Source organism: Somniosus microcephalus, chromosome 6 (genome assembly GCF_052327205.1).
Source record: "Somniosus microcephalus isolate GS21.2 chromosome 6, FLI_Smic_1.0, whole genome shotgun sequence".
NCBI classification, from domain to species: domain Eukaryota; kingdom Metazoa; phylum Chordata; class Chondrichthyes; order Squaliformes; family Somniosidae; genus Somniosus; species Somniosus microcephalus.
In genome coordinates, this window is record NC_140992.1 from 250964160 (window position 1) to 250988855 (window position 24696).

General features: G+C 42.5%; 1 protein-coding gene across 1 annotated transcript; it reads left to right on the top strand.

The window, feature by feature from the left end:
* Nucleotides 1-2384: 2384 nt before the first annotated feature.
* On the top strand, nt 2385-22868 carry LOC147116652 (glycine cleavage system H protein, mitochondrial-like). Its single transcript, XM_085991745.1, has 5 exons — nt 2385-2556; nt 14265-14344; nt 17454-17517; nt 18760-18891; nt 22206-22868. Exons 1-5 carry the CDS (start codon nt 2424-2426, stop codon nt 22301-22303), a joined length of 507 nt encoding a protein of 168 aa, XP_085847871.1. The 5' UTR covers nt 2385-2423; the 3' UTR covers nt 22304-22868.
* Nucleotides 22869-24696: the final 1828 nt, after the last annotated feature.

Consider the following 24696-nt stretch of genomic DNA (forward strand, 5'->3'; position numbering starts at 1 on the left):
AAAGATCAGGAGCGTGGGACAGAAGTGCAACCAAAAATTGAGGAGCAGCCCCTTCAAGTAATGCCAAATGTGCTGAAGCCAGCATCAGTAAATGGGCATCCTCCCCATTGCAACAAGCTGTCCCCCATTGCAACAAGTCCCCCCATTGCAACAAGTACCCACCATTGTAGCAAGTTGTCCACCATTGCAACAAGTCAATTCAATTCAATTCAATTCAATTCAAATCGCTTTATTGGCATGACAAGGTACATCTTATGTTGCCAAAGCATCGAAAAATATTCATGGTTGAACACATAAACACAGATCTATCCATACAGTGTATAAACAGATATATCCCTGAGTGTATAAATGTACATTCATATAATTTGTATATACTCTTTTCTTATATTTAGTGGTTGTCCCTCTGTTTATGGCAAGCTGTAACATAGTGTGCCGCTAAGGTTACACAATTTCTCTCTTCCCCTAGTAGGTATGGGAGTTTTTGGTCGTCATTCAAGTTTCTGAATTCCGGGCATATTTTTGTGAATTTTGGGTAGAAATTCTCCCTTATGCCCTGATATTTTCTACAAGCTGTGAGGAAGTGCATCTCTGTCTCCACCACTCCCTGACTGCAGTGAGAGCATATCCTGTCCTCTCTTGGTAGCCGGGTCTGCCTGTGTCTATCTTTTTCGATCGCCAGGCTATGTTCACTAAGTCTGTACATTGTCAAGGTTTTTCTCAGTTTGCTATCCTTTACCATGGTCAGGTAATCAGCCATGTTGTATTGTCTGTTTAGGGCCAAGTAGCAATTGAGTTTGTTTTGGGTTTTTGTTGTTTCTGCCCAATATGACAGATATTTTTCCTTTTGCTTAGCGATGATTGTGTTGGGTCGAATTCTTTGTGTTACGCTGTCACTGTCCTGGGGCTGGTTATTGTTAGTAGTGTTAGTAGTTACTTCACTGAGTCCCAGGACTAGTTGACTGAGGGTATTCTTCTTTATGGTCCTCTCTTGGCATTTCAGGGCTTCGTAATGATAGCAGTGGGGGTTGCTCATTTTTAGGTGTTTCCAAAATTTGGTGGCTCTTTTTTGGATAGTGATTATTAATGGATATTGGCCTAGTTCTGCCCTGCATGCATTGTTTACGGTTTTCCTTTGAGTCCGGAGGATACTTTTACAGAATTCTGCATGTAGGATCTCAATTGGGTGTTTGTCCCATTTTGCAAATTCTTGTTGTGTTAGCGGTCCCCACACCTCACTGCCATAGAGTGCAATTGGTTCAATTACTGATTTAAAAAATTTGAGCCAAATGCTAATTGGGATTTCTATTTGGATTGATTTTTTAATGGCATAGAAAGCCCTTCTTGCTTTCTCTTTCAGTTCATTCACAGCCAGATGAAAATTTCCCGTAGAACTGATTTTTAAGCCCAAGTATGTGTAGTTAGTGGTTTGTTCAATTTTGGTTGTTCCTAGTATGAAATTTATTTTGGGTCCCTGATGTCTGGATCTTTGCTGGAACACAAGGACTTTGGTTTTTTGGGGATTTATTGTCAGGGCCCAGGTCTGGCAGAACGACTCCAGCAGATCCAGGTTCTGCTGTAGACCCTCCTTAGTTGGTGACAGCAGAACCAGGTCATCTGCATAGAGGAGGAATTTAACCTTGGATTCATATAGGGTGAGGCCGGGTGCTGTAGATTGCATTGCAACAAGTCCCCCCATTGCAACAAGTCCCCCCATTGCAACAAGTACCCCCCATCAAGTACCCACCATTGTAGCAAGTACCCCCATTGCAACAAGTTGTCCCCCATTGCAAGAAGTCTCCTCCCCCATTGCAACAAGTACCCCCCCACTTTAGCAAGTCCCCCCATTGCAACAAGTCTCCTCCCCCATTGCAACAAGTACCCCCCACTGTAGCAAGTACCCCCATTGCAACAAGTACCCCCACTGCAACAAGTACCCCCCCATCAAGTACCCACCATTGTAGCAAGTACCCTCATTGCAACAAGTTGTCCCCCATTGCAAGAAGTCTCCTCCCCCATTGCAACAAGTACCCCCCACTGTAGCAAGTCCCCCCATTGCAACAAGTCTCCTCCCCATTGCAACAAGTACCCCCCACTGTAGCAAGTACCCCCATTGCAACAAGTACCCCCCATCAAGTACCCACCATTGTAGCAAGTACCCCCATTGCAACAAGCTGTCCCCCATTACAACAAGTCTCCTCCCCCATTGCAACAAGTACCCCCCACTGTAGCAAGTACCCCCCATTGCAACAAGTCCCACCCCCCAACAACATTGAAACAAGACCCAGCCAATTGCTCTGCCACATCCCCAGCGCAGGGTCCCAGCCTCCTCCCGCAGACTGGCAGCTCCGCCCCCACCGGCTCCCGGGTACTTCCTCTCGCGCCGCCCCATCCGCTCGCGCTCATTTGCGGGCTTTTTTGCAAAGATGGCGCTGAGGTGCGTGTCGAATTTGCGAGCGGTGGCTTCCTTCTGCCTGCACTCCACAGCCATCTGGCAGCCTGTGCACAGGATCGCCGGGCCGCTGCGGAGCCTGAGCACCGCCAGAGCGGCCCTCTCCGGTGCGTTAAAAAGAATAATGTGGGGCGGGGCGGGAGGTGGAGAGAGTGAGAGAGAGAGAGAGGGGGTTGGGGGAAGAGGGCAATAGCAAGTTAAAGCGGAGCAGCGGCTTCGACAGCGAAGTCAGCCCGGGTCATGAATGCAACTTAGCAATTTTAGCAGAAAATGCAGCAAACATATGTCTAATTTGCAAAAGCTGAGCCCGGTTTGGAACGTGTATTTCCCTCATGGTTTAATTTTTTTTATATTATGTGCAAATTGTTGCAACGGTTTTCCTAATTAGGACTGGCGGGCGCCCAGAAGGATTCAGGTGAGTTGCCAACTCCTGGGTCAGACCGCTGTTGGCCAGGCTGATGCTGTTTGCTGTTGTATAAAGTATAACGTGTTATAATGCTTCTCTCATAAATTTTGCACTCCGTTTTCCATCACTGAGGGAAGAGTTTGTTGAAATGCATTAAAAAAATAAATCAAATGTCATCGGCTTCAATATGTTTTTACGGCAGTTTGCTGGCTGGTTGCTTATCCTCTGTTGGGAATGTCAGTCACTGTGTCCTTCCAATTGCCCTCTGATCCGAGTGTCCCCTTCAGTCTAGATCCCTCCACAACTGCTGTTTTATCTTGTACGTTTCGTGACTGGTGTGAACATGAAAGTTTCATATCAAAGCACTGGAATATTTAGCAAAAGTTTTGAGATGGGTCTGTCCAAATTATGGGGAAATGTCACTAACAGAAAATATTTTTTTTTAAACTGAAGTTCCTCTAATCTCTCATTGATCTACCTAATGAATTGAATGAATTAGAGACTCATTAAGTATATTCAAGAAGGAGTTAGATATATTTCTTAAGGCTAAAGGGATCAAGGGATATGGGGAGCAAGCAGGGACAGGGTACTGAGTTTGGATGATCAGCCATGATCTCATTGAATGGCGGAGCAGGCTCGAGGGGCCGAATGGCCTGCTCCTATCTTCTATGTTTCTAATTGACCCAGGAAGGATACAGCAAATATGCCATATGATTAAAGTGACACTTAACTACACACTGCTGTGCTTTAGTAGCAGAATAATACATGGTACTGTATAATGTTAGTCCTTATAAAAGTGTATCCTGACATTTTATAACGTGAAAAATGATTTTAATTAACACAAGTGATGCAACCCGCAGTCAAGCAGTAGGAATTGCTTATTTTCTTTAAGCGTGTCGGAGAAAGAAAATACTGTTTACTTTAGATAAATATAGTGTATAATGTATCCAAGTAATTCCCTTTCACTCGTATTATGTAGAATTCCTGGTGCTAGCTCTTGAGTAGAAAAATCCTGGGCCGAACCTCAAATGCTCGATTTAAGTGGCGTGACAGCATAACTTGATGCCGTAACAATGTCGGTAGAATAGCGTTCAGGAAGGAAAGTGGTAACTTGCGAATTTCAGAAAAGATGTTGAAGGCGAAAGCTTGTGGACAGGAGAGGAACTGATTGGGCAAATTAATCAGTTTAGCAGCTTGTTGGAGATTGATGTTGGAAATAGAATGTTAATTATTCTGTAGAGAGCCTTATCGAAATGTATAATTTTTGGGAAAGTAATTGATCTGGATTTAATTGTACAATATAACCAAAGTACAAATGATTGGGCACCTACTTGATCTGATGTATAAAATGTGATCATGTCTCTGTAATCTGCTTGTTGTTTGTCAGTGCATTTCTCCCTCCACTGATTTTTGGCCACGTGCCCTATTTAGTTTGTGTGGTTTAATAGTTTCTTGTGAGTCCTTGTCTTGGGTTTTCTGTGCCATGTGGTGTGCCTGGCTGAGGGAGCAGGTACATGATCTACTACCTGTTATGAGATGTGTAGAGCAGCCTTCCTCCAACTTTTCCTTTCCTCACTTTGTGGCGACGGCTTGCCTGTGCCCTGTAAATCCCCCACAGTTGTATAACTAAGATTGGGAACTCAGTATGTGGAGTTTTGGAGATGCTGCTATTCTGGTATAGCGGGATAAAGCAAACAAGTCTTTTGCGTGTATTCAGTGTGACCAATAATAGTCTGGGATGAGCTGCCCGTTTTAAATAAGGCTCTGATCATTTGGGTGATAGGACGTGGGTTTACACACCGATCATTCAATGTTGGAGGACTGCACAATGATTGGAGAATGAATTGTGAAGCTTTCGTTAAATTGCAGCGACAGGCAAATTGAATAACAGCCTCGTCAACAAGTGGAGATCAGTTGTTAGACGTTTTTAAAACTGATGCAACCTTATCAGACTGAGGTCGCCTACATGCTAGATTAAAGGATATCTGCTGTAATGCTCATTTTGAGTCAGAGGATACCCATGTAAATAACAATACATTATCAGAGCCACTGATTTATTATATGTTGATCAAACTGTTTAATTTTATTTATTTACCCTTTTTAAAGCCAGGAAGATGGTTGGGAAGATGTTCCAGCTTGCAGCTAGGTAGGAGGTGACTTGTTCGTGTTGGAATGATGGAAAGGAGGTAGAGGGGTATTGGGAGCCTGGGTGGGGTGGGGGGACAGAATGCCAAAGAGGGGCAAAGGCAGTGGTTGGGGAGAAGAGGAAAAGGCATTGGCACTCTGCAGGAGGGGGAGGGAAATCGGAGGCAGGGTTGAGTAAGAGGTGAGATTTTCCCAGTCCTTAGGTGAATAGCACTGCGGAGAACAGTGGCATTTAGGTAAGAAACTGATCTGGGAGGATTGACTGAGAGATGGGCATACGTAGGCTAGATTTAACTATGACAAGCAAGCATGTTGAGAAAATGTTACAGGGAATAAGTGTGGTATTTACCGAATGTACATACTTGCACAGCTCTTTATTATGCATAACTAGAAGATCTCCCGTGGTGGTATTCGTCGTGTCAGAGGATGCACTAAAGTGTGATATCCGAAGTGTGATGGGAAGTAAGTTTGACGTTTACAGAAAGTGTGTGCTATAGGCAGTGGGGAGTAATTGGACCAGGGCATGCAAACATGATTCATACTTAGTCGTACATTTTCATTTACTGCGTCCACATTTATAATAGAGGCTGTCTGTGTAAACTCACATGGTAATGATACCTTCCCATCAGTGGTAATGCTGCAGCGTCTCCACTAGAGGGAACGTGCAATTCTAACATGACGAGCGTGCATAGACTATCTCCATTTTAAATGTGGATATGGGAATTTTATAATGGAAAAAGTTGGTAGGAGGTGTGTGCAGATGTAAGATTTTATTAAATGGATGGATAAAAAAATATACGTTTCAATTGTAATCTTGGACAAATACCAAATCCATTAGCTGTAGTTTAACCAATTATCAACTAGCACGTCCATGCATCCTATTATCCAATTCCACATGGAATATCTAGCCTCCATTATCGCTATTATTATTCGAAAGGAACAAAGACAAACAGTAAATTGTTTGTATATTAAATGCATTATCCTTTATTGAGTAATCATATATCTGGCAACAAGAAATTAATTTATATAGTATTTAATGCACAGAACTTGGGGTGGGGCTTGGTGGTTGGGGTGGACAAACTAGTATTTTGAAAGGAGAGGTGAGCAAGATGCAACAGGTTGAGGTGCTTGAAGGAGGAGAATGTGACGGTTGGGGTTGCTGCCCATGAGGATGTGTCAATATGTACCTATTTTGAAGAATGCCAGGAGAGACCCAGGGAGTAGTTGTGGGCTTATTCAAGGGGAATTGAAGCCTGGGACACTGCCAGGTGAGTAGGAAGGCAGAGTAGGAAAGGTTGGGATAAGGATTGGGTTGGGGCAGTATATTCAAATCATGTCAGTATTTCTGAACAAACCTGTGTGTTTGAAAATAATGGAAAGAGTATTATTACTGTTAGTGGAAGAATGTCCACTCGTGAGTTAAATTTGGATCCTTAGGTCAGGTTGGTGGAAAAACATGGAGGAAAATTTCACTAAGCCCTCCGGAGTGCCACTTTTGCTGTTTTGAGTAGGCGTAGGTCCCAATATGTTGAATCCACTTCTGCCACTTGGCCTTTGTGCAGTTTGCAGGGCAGGTTCCACAGTTAGATTTGATTCTTTGAGTAGCTTGTCAGTGCAGCACATACTGGATCGTTCTTTACGCTGCATACCTAATACTATTCAATGGATAGGCAAGAACATGTGAAGATTTCTCTGTAGGTAAGAATCTGTGCTGAAGTGGGAATTGAAGGGTGTAGCCTGCATTCAGAATTAAGCTTTCCTTTATTTGTTCATAGGATGTGGGCGTTGCTGGCAAAGCCAGCATTTATTGCCCTTGAGAAGGTGGTGGTGAGCTGCCTTCTTGAACCGCTGCAGTCCATGTGGTGAAGGTAGTCCCACAGTGCTGTTAGGGAGGGAGTTCCAGGATTTTGAAACGGCGATATATTTACAAGTCAGGTTGGTGTGTGACTTGGAGGGGAACTTGGTGGTGGTGGTGTTCCCATGCGCCTGCTGTCCTTCTAGGCAGTAGAGGTCGTTTGTTCGGGAGGCGCTGTCAACAAAGCCTTGGCGAGTTGCTGCAGTGCATCTTGTAGATGGTACACCCTGCAGCCACGGTGCACCGGTGGTGGAGGGAGTGAATGTTTAAGGCGGTGGATGGGGTGCCAATCAAACGGGCTGCTTTGTCCTGGTGGCGAGCTTCTTGTGTTGCTGGAGCTGCACTCACCCAGACAAGTGGAGAGTATTCCATCACACTCCTGACTTGTGCCTTGTAGATGGTGCAAAGGCTTTTGGGGGTGGTCAGGAGGTGAGTCACTCTCTGCAAAATACCCAGCCTCTGACCTGCTCTTGCAGCCACAATATTTATGTGGCTGGTGTGTAGTGTATGTACCTTTAAGAGAGAACTACTTTTACAGCTCCTGTATACTGTAGTACCGGCAGTGACCACACCTGTATATAAGCCTTGAGCATGCCTCTGTACCCCCAGTCTTGAGACTACCCTACTCCAGTAAATACCTGTTGATTGTTAAGTTACAGCATCCGTGTGGTTATTGAAAAACATCATACTCTCAGAATCACGGATCTAACATTGGCGACGAGTGTCGATTCGAATCTACCTGCAACTCTGCATTTCCCTTCGAGGATTCGCTCCGGAGGGCGGTGGAAGAAAGTCGAGGCCAGAAGCACGGGCGTCGACCACGAGCAACCGCCCAGTCGTCCGGCAGAGAGTGAACATCGCAGGGGAGGCTGTGGAGAGCCGGGCTTGGTTCCCCAGCCACGACGATCAGCAACAGACTGACGACAGGTACAGCGCAGACCCTTCCCGGACAGTGGCGGCTGGAGCCGACCGACGGCGGAGAAAAAGCCGAGCAGCGTCGACGGGGTAAGATAGAGGGTGAAGCGCACAGGGCGCAACCGGGGGTTGAAAACCGAGTGGCGTCGAGGAAAAACAAAACGGGGCGAGAGAGAGAGAGAGGGTAAAGCAGCAGCCGGGTTCAGGACCGAGTGGCGGAAACGGGAAAGGCGCACAGAAAAAAAAAACGCGCAGAACACAGCCAGGGCTCAAGGGCTGAACAGTGTCCGCGGGGAGAAGAAGGGAGAGCGCGGGAGGCGCCATTGAGCCGCGGAGAAGGAAGAAAGAGCGCGGGAGATGCCATTTTTAGAAGCCGCAGCGGAGAAGGGCTCGCGCGGGAAGGAAGGAAAGCGCGGGAGACGCCATTTTATGCCAGCGGAGAAGAAGGGAGAGTGCGGGAGACGCCATTTTTGACAGTTAAATCACACCCAGGGATGCCGAAGAGTGGCAGTATCTCTACGTTCGACAATGAAGTTGAAGATTGGGCGACATGTGGAACGTATTGAGGTGTACTGCAGGGCGAATGAAGTGCCAGATGCTAGGAAAGCACTGGTTTTATTCAATTCCATGGGTGCAAAAACTTACGGGTTACAATAACCCCAGAGAAGCCTGTGGACAAGAATTTCGAAAGCATAGTAGAAATCCTACAGGACCACTTAAACCCCACACCGCTGCTGATAGCAGGACGATTTAAGTTCCATAAAAGGAACCAACACAAAGACGAAAGCAATGCTGAGTACTTAACGGAACTGCGCAAGCTATCGAAACACTGCCAGTTTGGAGTGGGACTAGCAGATACGTTAAGGGACAAGTTTGTGTGTGGGCTGCAAAGTGAAGGAACCCAGAAACGGCTTCTATCACAAAAGGATCTTACGCTGGACAAGGCTTTCAGCATGGCAGTATCACACGAAGCAAGCCGCAAGGGGCGCTGCAGAGATACAACGGAGACCGCAAGAATATGGCACCAATGAAATGTCCTATGGAACAGGGAAGTGTTATCGCTGCGGCAGAACAACACACGACCAGAAGGATTGTTGGTTCAAGGACCAACTGTGGAAAAGCAGGACACATAGCAAGAGTCTGCAGGTCTGGGAAGAAAACCAACAGCAAGAAATCTCCACAGGAGAAGTACAAAAAGGTACACAAGGTGATGGACAGCAGTTCAGACGAACAGAAAAGTGATAGACTCCGGAAGCAAGGAGCTGGGTTGTCTGAAACTACATAAGGTAACCAAAATGGAGGATCACCAGACTATCTGGGTGACACTCAAGATAGACGGAGTCCAAGTGAAAATGGAATTGGACACAGGATCAGCCCTAACAGTCATAAACCAAAGGGAATACAAGCGGCTATTTTCACATATACCCTTGAAGGCTACAGAGATTGTCTTGAAGATGTACACGGGGCAAAAAGTCTACCCCAAAGGGAAAATAAGGGTGAAGGTGATATACAAAGGCCAAGAAATACCTAAAATGGACATATATGTATTGCCAGATGGAGGACCACCACTGCTAGGACGTGAATGGATCCGGAAGATACAATTAGATTGGCATTCCATACAGGCACTGAAGGTTGAGGCCAAAAAGGATGACAACGTCACACCTGGACGACTGTCAAAAATGCTAACTGAAGCAAAAGAAGTGTTCCAGGAGGGACTCGGAACACTAAAAGGCATAACAGCAATGATTAAAATAGAGGAAAATGCAAGCCCAAAGTTTCTGAAGGCCAGACCAGTGCCTTATGCGATCAGACCAGCTGTCGAAGCAGAGCTGGAAGGGTTGGAACGTTCAGGAGTACTGTCCAAAGTGGACTGGAGCGAGTGGGCTACACCCATCGTTCCTGTAATGAAGAGGTCGCTGAGTAATACGCCTGGGGAACCAAAGAAGGTCCGCATCTGTGGGGATTTTAAGGTGACAGTGAACCCAGTCCTTCACACGGTACAATATCCGCTTCCACGGATTGAGGATATTTTCGCCTCGCTATCTGGAGGTAAATGCTTCACCAAAATTGATCTAGCCCAGGCGTACTTGCAAATGGAGGTAGAAGAAGCCTCGAAACAATACCTTACGATCAACACTCATAAAGGTCTCTATCAATACAACCGGCTGGTGTTCGGGGTAGCATCGGCTCCGGCTATTTGGCAAAGGGCGATGGATCAAGTCCTGCAAGGGATTCCAGGGACCCAGTGTTATTTGGACGACATCCTGGTCACGGGCGAAAATGACAGTGATCACCTCGCCAACTTGGAGAAGGTGCTCACCAGATTAAAGGAATATGGGCTACGAGCTAATTGCCACAAGTGCGAGTTTTTCCAGAAGCAGATCTCGTATTGTGGCCACGTTATCGATGAAGAGGGGTTACATAAATCCCCTGAAAAGATTGAGGCAGTAGTCAAGGCTCCAGCACCGGAAAATGTGTCACAACTGAGGTCGTTCCTCAGGCTGGTAAACTACTACCATAAGTTCTTACCAAATTTGTCCACGGTATTACACCCACTGAACACCCTACTGCAAACCTGGGTACCATGGAAGTGGAATGACGAACGTAGACGAGCTTTCCAGAAGTGTAAAGAATTGATCACCTCAAAAGAGGTGTTGGCCCATTTCAACCCAGCACTAACAATTCATTTGGCATGTGATGCATCACCCTATGGTATTGGAGCGGTGCTGTCGCACAAATTCCCAGACGGGTTGGAGAGGCCAGTAGCCTTTGCGTCTCGGTCACTAACCTCAGCCGAGCGCAACTACGCCCAGATTGACAGGGAGGCCCTCGGCCTAGTATGGGGAGTAAAAAAATTCAACCACTATCTGCATGGGCAGAAGTTCACCTTGCTGACTGACCACCAACCACTTGTCTCCATCTTTAATCCTAAGAAGGGCGTTCCAGTGATGACTGCACAACGGTTACAAAGATGGTCCCTGTTTCTAGGGCGAATCAATATGAAATAGAATATAAAGGCACGAAACAGCATGGAAACGCTGATGGGCTATCGCGCCTGCCACTGCCTGCTGTGGAGGAAGCACCAGCAGTGGACCCTATCGAGATATTTTATTCGTCAATAATTGAACGATTGCCAGTAACGAACGCGGATATAGAGAAGGAGACCCGCAATGATCCGACGCTGTCTTGGGTATATGATTTGACGGTGAGGGGATGGGCAACACATGGCGACTCACTGTTGCCAGCATTCTCATCCAGAAGAGAACAGCTGTCAGTATGCCAGGGGACAGTGATGTGTGGATCCAGAGTCGTGATTCCACCCAAGTTAAGGGAGAGAGTGCTAAATGAGCTTCATGAAGGTCATCTGGGGGGAGTGAAAATGAAAAGCCTTGCTAGGGCTTATGTGTGGTGGCCGGGAATCGATCAACAAATCGAAGACCTAACCAAGAGCTGCTCAGGATGCCAGAAGATCCAAAATGCACCACCACATGCCCCTCTACACCCATGGGAGTGGCCCTCCTCTCCATGGCAACGGGTGCATATTGATTTCGCTGGTCCATTCATGGACTCGATGTTCTTAATAGCAGTGGATGCTCATTCAAAGTGGCCTGAGGTGATAAAAATGTCCTCGACCACTACAGAGAAAACGTTTGCAGTCCTACGGACCATATTTGCCAGGAACGGCTTGCCAGAGCAGATTTGCTCTGATAATGGACCACAGTTTGAGTCCGAAGAGTTTCGAAAATTTATGAGAAGGAATGGGGTAAGGCATTACACATCCGCCCCGTATCATCCAGCCACAAATGGATTGGCTGAGCAGTTCGTACAAACCTTTAAGAAGGCGATAAAAGCCATGTGCGACGATGAAATTCCACTACAGCATAAGGTGGACAATTTCTTATTAGCCTACCGAAACGCGACTCATGCAGTTACCAACCAGACCCCGGCCATGATGTTCTTTAACCGAAGGTTAAGATCTCGTCTGGACTTGCTCAGACCAAATGTGCGAAGAAATGTTGAGGATAAACAATTCCAGCACATCAATGAGAAGCCGACAAGGAGCTTCAACGTAGGACAACCAGTCTTGGCCCGTGACTACCAAACAGAGAAATGGCAACCCGGAACGATATGCACAAGGCAGGGGCCATTAATGTACACAGTGGATGTCGGGGAGAACATTGTGAGACGCCACATCAATCAGAACTTAGCGTCACAGGAACGAGTCAACCCCATGTCTTGCGTACCTGGGGATGAACCCGACATACCGGTAGCATCTACCTCCGAACCAGTAGCAGTGGAACCCGATGAACTAACCGATGAAAAGGGGCCAGAATCGCCTCCGCACCAAGAACAAGAACCTCAGGAAAGGCGCTATCCCGAAAGGGTCAGGAAGCCGCCCCAAAGACTGAATCTATAAATGGACTATTGTTGTTTAATGTACATGTTAAAGTGTTAATTGTTATTTGAATATTATGGGTACTACTAATCTAAAAGGGGAGGAATTGTAGTGTATGTACCTTTTTTAAGAGAGAACTACTTTTACAGCTCCTGTATACTGTAGTACCGGCAGTGACCACACCTGTATATAAGCCTTGAGCATGCCTCTGTACCCCCAGTCTTGAGACTACCCTACTCCAGTAAATACCTGTTGATTGTTAAGTTACAGCATCCGTGTGGTTATTGAAAAACATCATACTCAGAATCACGGATCTAACATGGTGCAGTTAAGTTTCTGGTCAATGGTGACCCCCCTCAGGATGTTGTTGATGGGGAATTTGGCGATGGTAATGCCGTTGAATGTCAAGGGGCGGTGCTTAGACTCTCTTGTTGGCGATAGTCATTGCCTGGCACTTGTGTGGCGCAAATGTTTTAACAGATGTGACATTAAATGGGCAGATACCTTTTTAAGTACTTAAAATTGTATCACATGATATTGGGGAAAGGGAGATTTTTAGATCTGGTTTAGAAGTTTCTTGTTGAGAGTGCAGGCAGAAAAGACCAACACCAATTAGATTGCTGACTTGAAGGCTATTAATGATTATAGTCTCCATGCCAGCTCTTCTACCACACTGGTGGGTATGCATCACAGCATGGTGTGCATTCTTCAGGTAGGCAAGTACAGAGTTAATACTGCAGTCTATGCTTTTAATTTTAAATTGTCTTTTTTTTTAGCACCAACTTCTTATTTTTGCTGTGTTCTTTACATTACTTCATTTGAATTATCCAATAAATTGAATTATCCAATAAATTATCACTGGCTTTGAATTATCAGGAGTAGACTGTTTTCAAACTACTTATCTGGATAGAAGGCGAGAAGTCAAATATTCGAGGAAGAGAGTGTGCAGTGGAGAAATTGAAATAGTAAGTAAAAATGACAACTGCAGGATAGACAAAAAGGGGATTGAGGTGCAATTAATGAAGGGAAATACAGAAAGAAAATGAAGAACACTGAGACAGATACATAATTGCAGGGACCCCAACTGAGTTGCTACATTGAGGGCTTTCAGGTTATGCTAAACAAAATAACAACTCGGGGTCTCTTCAGCTTAAGATACAGTACAAGGAATGGAATAAGAATACCCAGTGGCATATAATGCCGACAAAGGTCTTTATACGAGGTTACCTCTGTTGATCCATACATTAAAAATGAATCAAGAATTCGAAAAGCTCTGTCTTCTCAAGCCAGGGTTGTATTGAATACGAGGATGATTACAGTGAATACTGGAGCGTATACTAAAGGCTTGGGGCTGAAAATGTTAGATTGTATACATAAAGATAAGTCTTGTGTTAATCAGTTTCACATTGTCTCTGAATCCATCGTCACCTGAGCAACTTGCTGTATAGCTATCCAATCTAAGTTACATTTTTTTTGTTGAAAACAGAAATGATAAAACTGACTGAGAATGAAGGAGCAGCAAAAGCTAAATTCAAATGACACGTGATTAGTGTAAACTACTTTTAAAATAACTGGTACTTAGTCATGTCTCTGTCCATTGCCACTGCTGATTGGGATTGATGGTGTTTTGTACTTGTTAATGTACTACCTTAACTGTTACATTACAATGCCATACTGCAGTTTGAGGGGTTAAGTTTTGATGGATGTAAATTACAGAATGCAACTATGGAACAGAAGAGTATTTATATACACATGGCTAGAAATGTCACATTTATTAAGTATATGAAAACAAGCATAAGCACATTATGGGAAGTATTTTTTTGTTGTTTTTATAAAAAAAATAAAAAAAGATATTGTCCTTTATTTGAGTCCTGACACTAGGCTAATGTGTGGCACCATTTGGATACTTTGGTTTATAATTTATATTAGATTGGTGCAGTATCTGAAGTAGATTTCTTTCTCGGCGGCTCATACCTTCAATAAAGATCAAGCTATATGTGATATGTAAACATCGATGCTATATAGATAGCCAAACCTTAGATAAAACATTTGAATCATATTCAATGTTGGCTGATTATGTAAAAATATACCATTCCAGCTCGCAAGTTTACAGACAAACATGAATGGGTAACAGTTGAAAATGGAATTGGTACAGTGGGCATTAGCAATTATGCTCAGGTGGGTACTTTTTATTATTATCCAGTATAATTCTTGTATCGATCCTTCACTTTTGAACCCGGTGGTACGAGCTGTGGTGGTTTAAGTGCACAAGCTCTGCTTGAATGTTTTTGGACTTGGTCCATTGCTCAATTTGGTGTTGCAGGATCAGCTTTTCCTAATCAATTTTTAGACCTGGTGTTTATCATCAGTGGGAACAAGGTTCACTTCAGTATCAGTGCTTAAGTTTTGTGGCTCTTTCATGCAAAATTGTTGTAATTTTCCATTGTGTGAATACGTTTTATTGACATGAATGTGGGCAAGCACTGAATAAACTTTATTGGCATGAATACATGAATGTGGGCAAGCACTGTAGTGGTAGAGTCCTTAAAAATAAAATCCAGACTTGTTCAGTTATTTAAAGTTTGATTTTGCAAAATTTCTGTAGCCTTTAGTTATGGTTGGTTGAAATATGAATTTCTTCCAAAAATGAATTTAGTAGTGTTTAATATTGCTTCTATATGAGCACTGTCTGTTTAAAACAATATGTGGCTTGGAAGAATTAGTATTGCAAGGTGGATATTACCACTAAACAATATTTTGGACAGAAAAATTTAACACTAGTTTTAAACATGTCATTTTCAGTACAGCAAGCGAGCTATTCCACTGAATGAACTTTATACTTGCATCATTCAAGTTTTTGGAGGAACCGAGCCAGGTTCTTTCTGTCTGTTGGCTTTAAGCCTAACTTTAAACATGGACAGTAAAACTAAAAGGACAGAAAATGTGTTCATTATATTGGGGGAAGGTATGTTAAAACCAATAAACCTTGTAGTACTGAAAGGAGGGCATTTTAAATGGCGAAAGACTTTGTTCCTGGCTCTTGATTTTTAGATTTAGGTTGTGTGCAGGACTTGTGTTCATTTCTATTTTGAACTCAAACACTCAGTTTTCAGTAAAGATGTTGAAGATGATCAATGAATGTGGTTTTATCTGCAAACGAGGAGGGACTTTGTTACAATTATAACTAGTTGTTGCATTCACTATTGGATGTGAAATGACAGCCCATGGTGGTCATTTGGTTCATAATGCCTGTTTATACAAATTATAGTTTTCCTTTGTTTCATATGTATATTTTTCATGAAATGCGATGGGTACTTCAATATTGTCCATTGTGTTGCTTTGCCTGCCTTCTGTGCCTGGCTACATATCTAGATGAGCTTGGCAGCAAACTTGTGGGGGGGGGGGGCCTTATTTGGGTTAATTAAAAAAATTAAGTAGTAAATTAAACCTTTAATTCTCAGTCTGACACATTACATTCCCCAAATGCTTTACTTTTAATGGTCTATCTATGCATCAATAAATATTCTCAAATGTACAGCTGGGGTACATTTTCTTACAATGTACCTCTTCAAACATTAGGTTTTGGTCATGGATCTAATTTAAAATTAGACACACAAGTTTCCATGATCTCTCATTATTCACTGATTGCACAAGTGAATGGATCTGCTCAACCACTCCCTCATGTCCACCTTTTTGATATGCTTCTAATCAGTAAAATCTTTACACTCTCCCATCCTTCCCAGGCTCCCTACTGCCCTAGCCCTGAACCTGCATCTTTCTCTAGTTTCTTCCCTATCCCCTCATGTCCTCTCTGAGCTCATCTTGTCCATGAGATTAAACTCTGCTCCCTTGACCCTATTCCCACTAAACTACTGACCACCCAACTTGCACTCCTGGCTCCTATCTTAGCTGACATTGTAAGTAGTTCCCTTTCCTCCAGCACTGTCCCCATCTCTTTTGAAAACCACCATCTTCACCCCTCAAGGAAAAAAACCACCCTCGACCCCTTTGTCCTTGCTAACCATTGCCCTATCTCCAATCTCTCTCTTCTCTAAAGTTCTTGTACATATTGTCGCCTCCCATCTTTCCCACATCTCCATGTTTGAATCTCTCGGCAACGTTAGCAGCAACAATAACTTGCATTTATGTAGCTTCTTTAATGTTGAACATCCCAAGGCGAGGACCGCAACAAATTACAAGAAGACATTAATAAACTTGCAGAATGGGCATATAATTGGCAAATGAATTTCAACACAGATAAATGTGAGGTATTATTTTAAGAAAAATAAGGATGTCACATTACTTGGGGAAATAAGAATCTAAATGAGGTAGAAGAGCAAAGAAATCTTGGAGTACAAATACACAAATCGTTAAAAGTAGTGATGCAGGTTAATAAGGCCATAAAGGCAAACCAAGCACTAGGGTTTTTTTCTAGGGGGGTGAGGGGGGGGGTCTTTAAAATTATGAAAGGTTTTGAAAAGGTAGATACAGAGAGAAGAGTGTTTCCACTTGTGGGGAAGAGCAAAACTAGAGATCATCAATATAAGATAGTCAGCAAGAAATCCAATAGGGAATTCAGAAGAAACTTCTTTACCCAGAGAGTGGTGAGAATGTGGAACTCGCTACCACAGGGAGTGGTTGAAGCGAATAGTATAGATACATTTAAGGGGAGGCTAGAGAAGCATATGAGAGAGAAGGGAATAGAGGGTTATGCTGAGAGTTAGATGAGGAAAGACTGGAGGAGGCTTGAGTGGAGCATAAATGCCACCATGGATTAGTTGGACCGAATGGCCTGTTTCTGCGCTGTATAGCCTATGTAAATTGTAGCTCATCCAAAACTCTGCTGCTCGTATCCTAATCTGCACCAAATCTCACTCAACCATCGCTCCTGTCCTGTCCTTGCTGATCTACATTAGCTCCCGGTCCTCCAACGCCTCCAAATAAACATTTTCATCCCTGTGTTTAAATCCCTTCTGCCAGTGGTGGTGTTGAGGCATTTTCACTGATGGAAAAGTGTAATTAGTGTAACAAGTTTACATAGGCTATTTCATTATAAATGTGGACATAGAGATTTATAATGGAAGATGTTGACACAAAATGTGGGAAGAAGCAATATTTTTAATATTTTAGATATATGTACTTACGAATTTTCAAAATATTTCCATGTTCTGCAATTCTGAAGTTACAGAAGTGCATCTGTCAGCCTGTTGCACAATTGAGAATTAACATTACAAAATGAGTGCTAAAGATCTTGCACAGTAATTCAGATTGTTGTTTTTGTCTTTAGGAAGCATTAGGAGATGTTGTATATTGTGGTTTGCCAGAAATCAGCACAAAGTTGAACCAATTGGGTGAGTATTGACTATTATACATTGCATATAACCTGAGCAAATCTTTTGTTTTATAAAAAAAAAAAAACTCAACTGATTGGGTTAGGTGGATATGAACGTAGAGCATCCCCAGTACTTGCCAATACCAAGCAGGACACTGGAGTGCTCTCTTGGCATAAATAAAATGTCGAACTTTTGACTAGATACAAAGATATCACTGTTAGTTAATGCCTGACTGAAGAGCTACATTGACAGAGGCCTGGAAACGCATCTTCACTCTCTCCTTGGCTGGGGAACGTGCATGGCATGGGAGGCCTGTTTGAACGGAGAATGAAAAATACAAGATAAGGTGCAAGTAATTGAAAGTGAGTTGGCACATCGAGTTAATATCTCATGATTGTGTCTCTGGATGGTGCAACCTAAGGAAGCTATCAGTAAACAAATGTAATGGCATTTGTCTGAATGCATTGTCGAACATGTTCTGCACTTCCTTGAAACAAGTACCCGTATTGAAGTACAGTAAATTATCCAAGTGCTGGAAATTTATGGCCTACTAATTTATGTTGCTTCGACATTAACAGCAGAGGAAATGCGAGTGGCATTATACAACTTTTGCGTAAGCTTATTTCACCTCGTAGGTATAACATTGATGTGTTAGCCAATGTCGAATGAGCACGCTACCAGTTTTTTTTTATTGTAAACGGTCTAGTAAAGCAAACATGATGAAAGCAGCTCAAACTCAGTCATGTTGCAGCAGCCTTGTGTTATAAATCTCATCATTCATCAAGAAACTACTCGTGAAATAACGCTGGATGGCCAGCTGGTGGCGCCGTCCAAGGAGTATAAATACTCGGGCGTTGGCCCCAGCTTGCCTGGGACATTTTGTAAGACAAGGAACTAGTGAAGTCCAACTAGACCTCCATGTTCTGAAACAAGTTGATTTAAAGCCTTGCTTTATGCTCGAACCAAGTGCGTAGTGAGTTTTATTACGTCACCTTGTATTGTTTCCATCCTTCATTGTGCAGCTGCAAACATAGCCCTCCAGTATCTCCAAATAAGCGTAAAACCAAAGCGTTTACTCAAACTAGTAAAAAGTATTATTGCCAGTCACTTCCATGGCATAAATAAAATGTTGAACTTTTGACTAGATACAAAGATATCACTGATAGTTATCAGTTGTTATAAACAGTTTTGAAAGTTTTCCAAAAGTAATTGTCGGTATTGTGTGGCAGTTTTTTTATATATTAAACATTCTTTTCTCAGATGAGTTTGGTGCTCTGGAAAGTGTGAAAGCTGCGAGTGAATTGTATTCACCTCTGACTGGAGAGGTAACCGATGTAAATCAGGCTCTTGCTGACAATCCAGGACTAGTCAATAAATCTTGCTATGGGGAAGGTATGTGAATTATTCGTAACAAGCTTTCAGAAGCAGGGCATTTTAAAATGTTTAGTATGCTGGAACTACTTTGTGATTTTGAGCTGAAGTGGCAGAAAGCCTCATGCTGTTAAATGTTTTTTTGGGGGTCTGGAAACTAAGGTATTTTTCTATTTTCATTGACATTGATGTGGGACAGGTGGTGTTGTAATTATCATGATTTTGTTATTGACTTATTTCAAATATAATTATTCAGTGTTATTTAAAATTATGCCAGAAGTGTATTTAGGCATTGGACATGAGTGAAAGTATTTCAATTAATTGTTCTTGAAGGTGGCTTCATGTTGCAGTGGAATCTCCATTATCTGTGCTCCGAATATCTGCCAGAATTTTCATGGAATAAATTCTGTTTGTAATGTTGTACTTCCTTACATTGTTGAGCATAAGGTGCTGCTATATTGGTGCTGCTATATTATATGTGGGAGATGGTTAATTTACTGCCTGTTTCCATTGACCACCAGAAAATTATTTTCTAACATGATGGATAACGTTGGATAACAGTCCTTTCATATGGGAACAAATGGTTGATGGATTGCTTTGTTCTTGTCCTTGTCTACTCAACTAATGAAGGAGTTGCCGATTCCTGTGTTGATCTCCAGCAATTTATACTTTCACTGCCAACAGGCTTGTTCTCATTAGTTTCTAATTAGATGGTCTTCCATTTGCACCACTCCACTACTAGAGAACAGTCATGTCTATGGCTCTGTGCCCTGAATTCATTTCGCAAGGAACCAGACTGCCTGTCCATTATGGCATGACTGCTTCGAGCCCTGCTGTTGCTGCTTTTCCATAGTCAAATCCTTCATACTCCAAGATAATACCTGGAGAGTAGCAACAACTCCTTTTCTCCACCAGAAGCCATTTCTGCCAACTTCCCGCAACTGCATCCTCCATTGTGACCTCGAACCCCAAATTCGAGGAACTCGTGGATTGCTTTTTCCAAAATCTAGGCCATGAGCTCAACTGCCCATGCCTCCTCTGGCTCCCTCTACCACCCTTTAAATCCCAGCCTCCTTAATCGAGCACCCTCCTCATACTCTGTTGTTTACATAGGAATGTACAGAATGGGAAAAGTGTTGAAATCTATCTGCTCATCCTCCTTTCTCCTCTTATCACTTCCCACAGTCCTTTTTTAAACTCATTCCTGACACCACCCACCTGTGTTCCTTTGATCCCCTCCCAGCCACGTTTCTAATTTCTCCCTCCTCACCCTATGCTCCATGACATCATTAACATGTCTGTCTTCTGACACCACTCCCATTTCCCTCAGCACCACCATTATACTTTCTCCCAACCTGCAAAAAACACTCCATTACTCCATTCTCTCCAACTATTGCATTATCTCCAATCTTCCCTTTTTTCTCAAGTCCTGGAATATATTGTTGCTTTGTAATTATTGTCTCATCAATACCTGTTTAGATCCTTCAATTCAACTTTCTCTCCAATCATGACTGAGGCTGCTCTGGTCAAAATCAAACAGGACTGTGAACATGGCTTGCTGTCTCTCCTCATCCTCCTGAACTTCTCTGCTGCCTTTGGGACTATCAACCACTCCATCCTCCCCTACATTTCACTTCTATTGTGCTGTTTTCTCAAGGCCCCATTTATAACTCGCATTGTAGACTGTATAAGGGTAATTTTCGGAATTCCTGTAATCGGGGAGGCTTAATGGACAGAGAATCATGGGTGGCATGCCTACTATTTCCCAATATGCATGGCCAATGCAAAATCCCTTCACCAGTAGAGCAAACTATAGAAATTGGCCCCTGTTTCTCCTCCCATGTTCACATGGTCATCTCTTGTGTACCTCCTGAGTTCCATCCTTGATCCCTTTTTTCTATCATTTATGCTTTCCTTCCTTGAAGCACAGGGTCAGCTTCCACATGTATGATGGTGATTCCTGTCTATCTCGTTGCCTCCTCTATCAAGCCCAAAGCTATAGCTACACTCTAAATTTGCTTCAGCTTAATATCAACTTACCCAAGTTCTTCCCCTTCAACTTCTACTAGCACCTACATGCCTCCAACTTGACTCCATTAACATCCCTGGCTGCCAGAGGTGTAGAACCTTGACACACTGCTCAATCCCATACTAAGACCATTTTCTTTCCACCTCCAAAACGTTGGCTGCCTCTGCCCTACCTTTTTCTCCTCCCTTCCGCCCACCCTTAATCGTGTTATTATTCCACTATTTTCACTGCCTCCTTTGCTGGTCTCTCCACCTCTACCCTCCCCAAACTCTTAACTCATTCAGAATTCTACAATGCTAAATCTCACCTGCAAAAAATCCCACACTCTCATCACCCTGTTCCCTGTGCTGTGCCAAATTGATTTCAGAATCCCAGTGCTCCAGTCATCCGCTCAATCATTTCCTCTAGCGGCTGTTTCTGCACATACTGCAACTATGCAACACTGGCTTGCTCTTTGCTCCCCGCTCCACTTTCAGCAGCCTGTTTTTCAGCCACTATGCCTCTACCATTTAATCTTCCTCCCCAAAGCCCTTTGCCTTGCTACTTCCTTTATTCCTCCTGTTTGAACACTCCATGTATTTTCTACCCATGTAAGGTGCACTCTTCTGTATGACTAATGCTATATAGATGTACGGTAGATATTTTACTAATTGATAGATCATCAATCACCCCAGTGAATTATTTACTCAAACTAATAACACCAGGCACTGATAGGAAGCGGAGAAGCCTACAGTCCTGTAGTTGCAAGACAACTTACTGCTAATGAAGAAGGTGATTTCTGTAGACATTGCCCTATCCAGGACAACTTAAATGTGTTTTTAATTTTGTTTTTTCAGGAAGATTATCTAGGATTGTTTCTGGAAAATTGTGTAGCCATCCAGTATTAAAAGTGCTTATTTTTTTTTAGATAACAATCTTTTTAAGTAACTTCAAACTTTGGCCTATATTTTATCTACAAGAAATTGAATAAAGGTTCTTTTCCATTAATTAAATCATTTTTGGGACTCCAACATTTACAACCGGTGGTACCGCCACAACTGCATATTTTCAGCAAGAAAAATCATTTGATTTAAATAGACCTAAAGTTGATCTAATAAATCTCTAAATTGCTTCCAAAATAACCTTAATTCTCAATCTTATCAAATAATCTTAATTAGTTCTCAAGTAACTTTAGGAAGTGAAATGTCTGGATATATGTTGCATTTCTAACTTCATATTTCATTTTTTATGTGAAGCTATATTTATTGTGAAAATAGTAACTTGGGTAGCATTTATCATATAGTGATCTGGTGTTTGTTCTTGACAGGTTGGCTTATTAAAATGACTCTGGATAATCCTGCTGAAGTTGATGAGCTGATGGATGAAGAGGCTTATGAGAAATTCCTAAAGTCCATTGAAGACTGATTCGCTCTTCATTCCTAGCAATAAAAATTGCACGTCTGTTCCTGTGTACTTTAGCAGTGAGAGTGATGGGTTGTGTACCAAGACCCCTGGTTTAACAAGCAAGAGTAATTTATAAGGAGTGCACGTTGATGTGACCCTCTTAAATTAGCCATTATAATGGAAATAGATGAGATTTCTAAAAATGACGCTTAATCTACACAATCCTTCCGGTTTTGCAATATCTCAGCAATTGAAAGATGAACAATATGTTGGCCGTAAATTTTTAACCACTCAACAGTAGGTTGTAATTAACTTCAAATTTTTACGTGTTACAATGAAACTAGTCAATAATGTATAAAGTTGGTCGCTATGGCACTGAAATCATGACGACAAGGTCTGTTTTTGACCAATGATTGATACTACAGCTATGTTGTGAAGTTTTTTTTTCAGGTTATTGTGTCCTCTTGAAAGCAATGATGTTCACTTTTAAAATGGCCTCGTGTCTAGCCATTTTTCTACAGATTAAACCACAATTTAATGGCAGGTGGCTAATTGGTAATAAAACTGACCTAACTGGAAAACCCCACAGCTGTTGTACTTTGTGGTTCTACCTGCATTGTATAGTTAATACAAAGTCGACACTTGTTCATTTTATAATAGTAAATGGCTTTAGTTCATTCCGTTTCTATAATGCAATACTTCATATTTGTCAAGTACCAATTTGAACATCTGCCATTTTGAGATTTGCAACTGATTGTCGAGAATAATACAAGGAACATAATACAGTACATGGGGACTTACAATATGTGCACCAATTTTATTGGGATTTGTACCACATTTCCATGTTTCTAGGTATGGTGATTTTTATTTCTCATTTAAGATGTCAAATAAGGAGTCTCATAGGCTGCAACATATTTCTAGCATAAAGGAGTAGGGCTGCTTCATATTGTAAGGATGATTGCAGATAGAGTAACCTCGGCCAGAATATTACACATTTGGCATATAAAAATTGAAACCATCATGTTTTTTGTGGGGTGGGTGTGCACAAATAGGTATTAATTTAAATTTACAATTTCTACTAGTCATAGGATTTTTTTATAGGAGTATGTCATATTTATAATAAAGATCAAAAAGGTCCAAGAGTGTTTCTGCACAGAAGTTAGCTACTAATGCATTAACCTAAGTGTATGCCAGTTGTCTAGAGGTGCCCAATATTTTGTGGGATTTGCATTAATTTGCTGTGGAATACCTATGAAGGTATCCAGTTTTGTCCCGCAAAAGTATGTAGTTGCTCACACGTCAATGTATTTGGTTAATAAAGGATTGATAAATGATATAGAAAAAGTTTGTAATTAGGCAATGCATTTCTGTGTAGTGGCAATGGTGATTGTCTGGAGTAAACTGCATATCTTCTACCCTCGCTCACCACCCCACCCCCAAGTCCCAGCGCTGCTTTGTGAATTTTTTTGGGATCAAACACTGATCACAATAGCTAGAACTTGAGTACATTGTAGGATTCTCAATGTTCCCTTCAATAAAGGAAGTTTAATGAATCTCCACATCTTCCAAGAATGCAACAGAAGGTAAATCCAGGAATGGAGACTTTCCAATCTAGAACATAAGAAATAGGAGTAGGCCATTCAACCCCTCGAGCCTGCTCCGCCATTCAGAAAGATCATGGCTGATCTTCTACCTCAACTCCACCTTCCTGCACTATCCCCATATCCCTTAATTCCCTTAATATTCAAAAATCTATCGATCTCTGCCTTAAATATACTCAACGACTGAGACTCCACAGCCCTCTGGGGTAGAGAATTCCAAAGATCCACCACCCTCTGAGTGAAGAAATTTCTCCTCATCTCAGTTCTAGACCCCTTACTCTGAAACTGTGACCCCTGGTTCTAGTCTCCCCAGCCAGGGGAAACATCCTCCCTGCATCTACCCTGTCAAGCCCTATAAGAATGTTGTATGTTTCAATGAGATCACCTCATTCTTCTAAACGCTAGAGAATATAAGCCTATTCTACTCAATCTCTCCTCATCGGACAATCCCCCATCCCAGGAACCAGTTTGGTGAACCTTTGTTGCACTCCCTCTATGGCAAGTATATCCTTTCTTAGGTAAGGAGACCAAAACTGTACACAATACTCCAGGTGTGGTCTTGCCAGGGCCCTATATAATTGCAGTAAGATGTCTTTACTCTTATATTCACTCTCTTGTTAATAAAGGCCAACATACCATTTGCTTTCTTAATTGCTTACTGCACCATGTTAACTTTGTGACTTATGTACAAGGGCACCCAGGTCCCTCGAAACACCAACATTTCCCAATCTCGCCATTCAAAAAAAAAAAATACTCTGCTTTTCTAGTTTTCCTACTAAAGTGGATAACTTCACATTTCTCCATGTTCTATTC

Bases quoted from the DNA above. Each gene is read 5' to 3' on its own strand.
- LOC147116652 (XM_085991745.1), top strand. From the start codon at position 2,424: ATGGCGCTGAGGTGCGTGTCGAATTTGCGAGCGGTGGCTTCCTTCTGC. The intron at 14,345-17,453 runs GTGGGTACTTTT...TTTTGTCTTTAG, and splicing joins GCATTAGCAATTATGCTCAG to GAAGCATTAGGAGATGTTGT. The intron at 18,892-22,205 runs GTATGTGAATTA...TGTTCTTGACAG, and splicing joins TAAATCTTGCTATGGGGAAG to GTTGGCTTATTAAAATGACT.